The 6,439-nt window shown below is 42.6% G+C and overlaps 1 protein-coding gene across 1 annotated transcript; it reads left to right on the top strand.

The window, feature by feature from the left end:
* The first annotated feature begins 1,252 nt into the window (after positions 1-1,252).
* Positions 1,253-4,967, top strand: TMEM247 (transmembrane protein 247). The gene is made up of 4 exons (XM_074947142.1): positions 1,253-1,300; positions 2,021-2,254; positions 2,757-3,092; positions 4,676-4,967. Exons 1-4 carry the CDS (start codon positions 1,253-1,255, stop codon positions 4,883-4,885), a joined length of 828 nt encoding a protein of 275 aa, XP_074803243.1. The 3' UTR covers positions 4,886-4,967.
* Positions 4,968-6,439: the final 1,472 nt, after the last annotated feature.

Here is a 6,439-nt window from a genome sequence, read left to right as displayed (position 1 = left end):
CTGGAAAAAGCACAATGGGTGCCACACATCTCTGTTCCACCATTGCAGTGGTGCTGGAACTAGGGGTGCTACTGCACCCCCTGGCTTGAAGTAGTAATAACAAACACCTAATACATGGTTTTCATGGTTTTCATCATGAGCACCTCCGCTGTAAAAATTGCCCCAGGGCTCCTGCACTACTCTCTCAGAAGGCACACGCTACTTCCATAAACCTTCTGGGGCTCCCTATTTCTCCACTTGCACAGCTTCGGAGCATACAAATACCTAGTGCTGGTGCACCTGCCAAAGTAATAAGATCTTCAGAAAAAGCACTTAAAAACAGTGTTGAAAATTCTCATTCAAAGCTAAAAATGGGATTCTATCCACTCATGTATCAGGGTGGGTGTAGCAGCCTGGGATTTGAAAATCCAGACATAAACTGACACTGCACTGGATAATTGATATATCGGGGATGGTCTCAATAATTTAATGTCTTTCTCATCTATAGCTTCTACGATCCTGCTCTCCACACATCATGTACCAATGAGACACACTCACATTGCCTTGGTATAAATGACTCCACAAGGTACTGGGCTATGAAGAATCAAGCCCACTGTTTATTTCCTTGACACATACGTGACAAATACCATGATGACAGGTGCCTTATAAATGCTAATAATAATACATAGGCCAAATTTGGAGGCTCATACTCCTTTTGCCCATGCCCCAGTACACACAGAACACAAATCGTGTTTTATCTGAAGTACTTCTAAGCCCCCCATCACTATAATAGCTGAGCACCTCCCACTCTGTTAAGGTATTTATGTTCACAGCATGCCTGTGAAGTACCATCATCCCTATTTTATAGATGGGAAACAAAGGCATCGAGAGACTAAGTGACTTGTGCAAGGTTACACAGGAAAGTCTGTAGCAGAGCAGAGATTGAACCTGGGTTTCCCAAGACCCAGGCTGATGCCCTAACCAATGGACCTTTTCTTGCTCTCCAAACCTAAAGATTTATATCAGTGATAATCGTGAGGATGTGGGCGGACAGGTATTGTGACAGTTCAGACACTTAGCAACAGCGAGCACGTAATATGTTGTGGCAACAGAGTGATTATGATGTCAGCAGGGTGTGGCATGACATGACATCACTGTGGCAGTTTGGAAAAGTAACTTGGTTTGGGTTTTAATGGTGTGGGTCTGTCGGAGCAGCTGGGGTTGAATTTTCTGCATGGGGGACTTGTGAAACAGGCTGCTGTGTATGTCTCTAATGTTTAGTCTAGGCTCCTCCACCACTTTTGTGCCTGAATCAACTATGGTAATTCTTCAGTTTTCCTTACCTTCTTCATCAGCTTAGGCAATCACGTAGCTCAGGAGCATTAGCGAATGTGTTTTGTTTCCTGTCTAAATCTTCTCTTATAAAGATGACTTTTGTGACTCATGCCTCCTTTATAAAATGTCTAAATAAATACTGTGTAGCTTGGGATAAGAGACAGGTTGCACTTTTATTTCAGAAAAGTCAGTTGAAAGGATGCTTTGGACCCTGACTAGTGGCAGATTGCATCTTGCAAGCACTGGTCTGTGTTTGGGGCCGTGGGGGGCTGCTTCATTCTGTGGGGTCTCCACAATGGATTGTACCTCCAGAAAAGAGAAGCTATCCTTCCCAGAGCTCCAGGGAGTGTGTTGTGCTATGCCATATGATGATGCAGCATACCTCCTTCCGGGCCCCAGCCAAATCTATTGGTTGGTGTAGAAAAGGATGGTGTCATATTTCCACCTCATCCCTGCATACTGTTTGGGGCCAGATTTTTAAAGGTATTTCGGTGTTTAAAGATGCAGATAGGTGCCTAGTGGGATTTTCAGAATTGTCTAGGTGCCTAATTCTCAGTGGTTTCAATGGGAGTTAGGCACCATGTGTCTTCCACTAGGCATCTATCTGCATTTGCAGGTGCTTAAATATCTTTCAAAATCTGTCCTTTGGCTTCTTAGGGGTTACGTGCTTACAAGTACATCTATGCTTTTTCCCAATCTGTGCCAGGACACCCCCAGAGATACCTTGACATCATCAGATGTCTCCCATGTTGAGACAGAGTCTCTGCATGTTAAAGACCAGGAGACACAAGCTGATTTGGAGCGGCTCAGCAACCTGGAGGGGTCGGAGTATTCAGACCAAGCTGGTATAGCATTAAAGGAGATGCAGACAGGGTTTGAATTTACTGTGCAGATAGCTGAGTATAAAGATAACAAGAAGCAGCAGCAGCATGAGAAGATGGTAAGTGGAAGTGAAAATTCAGCCAGAGGTAAGATCATGGTGTATAATGGGAGATGTCATCCAGCCAGGGAGCTCAGGAAGGAGAGTGGGAGCATGGGAGATCTGAGGCACCTCTCTCATGAGGCAGCAGCTTGGATGGACACAGATTAATATTGAACTGACATTTTGATTTGGTTCAATGAATCAGGATGTTCTGATTTGGGTCAATCTGACCTCAACAAAATAGTTCATTTAGATTTTCCTATAGAAAAATTTTGATTTTGCAGAAATTGTATTTTCTGTTGGAAAAAAAAATTCAACAGAAAATTCCCAACCAACTCTATAAAATACCTTTTCAAAGGAAACTGGTGGATATTATAGGATATTATATTATAGTCAATATGTGAATATTTAATTGCCCAAAGTTTTAAGTACATGAGACCAAATCTGTCCCATCAAAGCCTGATTAGGTCTCTTATATCAGCTTAAATATGAATTGATACCTACTCCCAATTTGTACCAGGATGCTTCCAGAGGTACCCCAACATCATCGTACTTCCCAGATGATATGACAGAGGGCTTGGATGGTAAGAGGCAAGCAGTCCATTTGGAGAACAGGGCAAAGAGAGAAGCTGATGCTTTGCAGCCAGAAGGATTCAACAGCATGGGTGAGATCAGCAATATGGAGGAGTTGGAACAGCCATGCGGCAGGCGCATCACAGCCACTGATCTCGAGCTGGAGAAGATGAGGTGGGATTCTGCACTGACCAGGCTGAAACACAAACAGGAAGACAATGAAAAGCAACGGCAGCATGAGAAGACTATGGAGCAGCTACGTCAACAGGCAACACCCAGATCAGTAAGTGGGGATGGGAAAAAAGCGCTGGGAATGACAGAGAGGGAAACTATTTCCACACTTCCATAAAGCCTCATTCCTTTGAGTATTCAAGAACATTTTCATTCTGCTTTTACATTAGACCTGAGAATGTGATCCCTGCAGCTCACACTGTTGCTCACAGAGAAGTCAAGATATTGACTCCCCTAAGAACCGTCCCCTAAGATTGTGATAAAATTAAAAAGAGCTGTTAAAGTAATTTTAACTTGCAAATTAAGTTTATTGGGTAAAGTTCAATGGGCTTAAGAAAAACATAGAAGGAATGTTTTCGAAATGATGAATACACCAGAGTAATGGATCTTACTGATGGTTCTACTGATTAACTCATGGCCAGCTTTAGGGACAGCTGACTGGGGTGCCAGTTTCTGGAGGGCACCAAATCAACATGAGGGGCATGTTACATGGCTCAGCCCTTGTTTAAGTGTTTGTGTTACTCAGCCACGAAGGGGGGCACTGAAAATGTTTGCCACCCTGGGCAGCAAAACGTTGAGGCCTGCCTTGGTTTATCTGCCTCTATAATGGAAGAGGTCAAAGAGGACTTATTGCTAGAGTAGTTTCTGAGAGATTTCCTGAGGCACAGTTAGATGACCAAGCCACAAGTATATCAGAGCAAACAGATGTGAAGGCAGGTAGAGATCTGATCACCAAGCCCATAAAAATTTGGAAGATGGGACAGATTTTGCAACCCCTTGCTCACAGAAGTAGCCCTGTTGAAATCACATAGTCAAGGGTTTGTAGGATTTGGTCCATTGTTACCAGATGTCCAGTCTAAAGGAGATAATTTTTTGACAGAGGCAGAAAGGTTTAGAAGATGTGCCTCTTGCAAATCTCAGTTGAGGGGGTTTCCCTGATCACTGTTGCTGTCTCTGGAGCTATTTCTCCTCTCACTTTCAACGGTTGGTTACTGGTGTGAGTAAGAGAAGTATCAGGCTGTCTATTCCTATGTCGTCTATGGTAAGATGTATATGTATCTTTAGCGTTTCTTGCAGGCTTTGTGCTGTTAGTTAGCACAAGATAGATAGAAGTGTTTGCATTATCATCTATTATTTGTACGGCACTAGAGCTTAGGAGCCTCAGTTAGGATGGAGGACCACACTTGGCAAGGTGCTGTACAAACCCAGAGATTTTAAAGTTACCGGTAACACCTTCTGTGTGTATAGTTTGGCAACAAGTACAGCAGGAGGGATGTGATCTCACTTACACTGGTGTTAAGCAACAGTAACACTAATGGAATTACCAGTATAAATGAGATCAGAATCAGGCCCAGTGTATATTGGCCTCTTTCAGGCCCAGTCAAAGAAAGAAACTGCCAATTCTTGTATTAACATAAGGCCTAACCATTCCCATATAAGGGTTGTGTAAGTATATATGATTGAGCTTTTGGTTATTGAAAAATGAATTAATATGTGACTATGAGCTCACACAGAGCATGGGCTACATCCAGTACAGACCAAAAGGACTGGGTGTGCTGAGCAACAGGATCTGTACAAAGTAGTGTGCAGAATGCAGTCTTGCAATGTCATGCATCTCTCTTCCTTTTTCCACAGTTTGGCCAAGGACTCTATGACCTACTCCGGCCCCAGAATCAGTACACCTTGTTTCTATACTGCTTCATCTTTGTACACCTCATTTACACAGTGAGGGAGCTGGCTTTCTATTTTGTTATAAAACACTACTTGTTTTGCTTTGCCGTTGTGCTCTATTTCATTTTCAAGAAGATTTTCCAGGATTACAAAAATAAGAAAAAATGTTGCTAAAGCAACAGCACATTTGCTACAGCTGAAACAGATGCTGATCTGTCCTGACTTTTTCCCCACTTGTCCTGCTCCCCATCTCCATTATCCCACCCGCGCTTCACCTAGCATTTCTACTATCATTATATACACAATGCTCTAACTTGTGCAAGTTTAACTTACTCCTTTTGAATATTGTAGCTGAATATCATTGTTCAATTACATGTTCTTCCATTAACATATTCAGCATAATTCTGTCACATTCACCTATACTAATAAAGATACATGTAATAGAAATCGCTTTGGAATGTGTCTTTGTCCATTTATTCTCACCTCCCTGGAGGAAGATAGTGGCTTGGCTATGAACATTGTTTCTGTGCCGCTGTGTGGAAGGGGGCCCACGTGGTTATTTACTCTTGGTGTTTTCTCAGTGAGAGGGTTTACTTGTTCCTAGCTGGGATGTGCCACGCCCTTTAGTTCCACACCATTTCTTCTGAGGATGGGTGGCTCATTTTCACTAACAAGCACTCACATTTGTTGCAGCCAAGTTCTGGTGACTGCTGAGATCGCTATAGACTCAGGACCCATAAAGGAAGATTTAGGAGATAATACTTCTGACCTTTCTGTTGGCACTAAGTCTAGTCAGAATTTCGCTATGTCCCTTTTACAATACCTTTGTCATGTGACATAAGGGTCCTACCACCGGGTGTAGAAAGGTGAGAAGTTGTTTACCCTATGAAACGTCCGGTGAGGAGCTAGTACAATCTCATTCACAAACTCACAAAGTTAGAATTGGAGCATTATTCAGCCACATGTCTCCATAAGCTTTGTTGGATGTACTTAAATCATTCTAGCATTTGTGTCCTTGTTTTTCCTGTGAGGTCTGCATATGATATTGTGTACATGATGGGGAAACAACTTAATGAGCATTTTTGGATACCTCAATCCCAACATCTAAAGAGCTGTTCAAGTCAAAGTTTTAGGGGATGATATGGGTGTAATTCAAACATATTCCTGAGTGTGCTTCTGATATGCTTGATCCTGGACAGGATGATATTCATTGTGTATTCTGTTTCCATACAGAACCCATGCTATGCATGGCAATTAGAGCAAGCCCCTTGAACCATGTCCCTGGACGTAAGTCTATCTCAGACCCAGGTCTAGCTATTGGATAAACACTGACCCACCACAGAAAGAGTGCAGATCTCCAAAGTCATCCCACAGCCAGATCTATAGCTCTATATTTTCAAAATAGTGGAAGATCACAAATAAGATCCTCTAGCTTGCATGTGTGCAGAGATCTGCAGTAAATTGAATGATCCATGGCATGATCTTCCTGAGAGGAGGCTTGACATGGTAAGTAAGCTGAGGCTGTCTGACACAACCAACATATGTGAGTTCAGGTAACTAGTCCAAATAAAATAAGGGCCAAAGGTTTTATTGCAGCTAGATTTCCTCTTTTCCAAGGTTAGATGACAGTTGGCTCACTCCATACAAGAGGCTTTAGGATACTCACCTGCCATACTTTGTGGTTCCTCTGTAATGCAGCAATTAGCCATAGTTGAATTCAGCCACACT

The sequence above is a fragment of the Natator depressus genome, chromosome 3, assembly GCF_965152275.1.
Source record: "Natator depressus isolate rNatDep1 chromosome 3, rNatDep2.hap1, whole genome shotgun sequence".
In the NCBI taxonomy this organism is placed as follows: domain Eukaryota; kingdom Metazoa; phylum Chordata; order Testudines; family Cheloniidae; genus Natator; species Natator depressus.
Note: the sequence above shows the minus strand (reverse complement) of the source record. Positions and strands in the feature narration are given on the sequence as shown.

Excerpts from the sequence above, each read along its gene's own strand:
- TMEM247 (XM_074947142.1), top strand. The coding sequence starts at position 1,253 with ATGTTTAGTCTAGGCTCCTCCACCACTTTTGTGCCTGAATCAACTATG. Across the intron at positions 1,301-2,020 it reads TTGTGCCTGAATCAACTATG|GACACCCCCAGAGATACCTT; the intron begins GTAATTCTTCAG and ends AATCTGTGCCAG. Across the intron at positions 3,093-4,675 it reads AACAGGCAACACCCAGATCA|TTTGGCCAAGGACTCTATGA; the intron begins GTAAGTGGGGAT and ends CTTTTTCCACAG.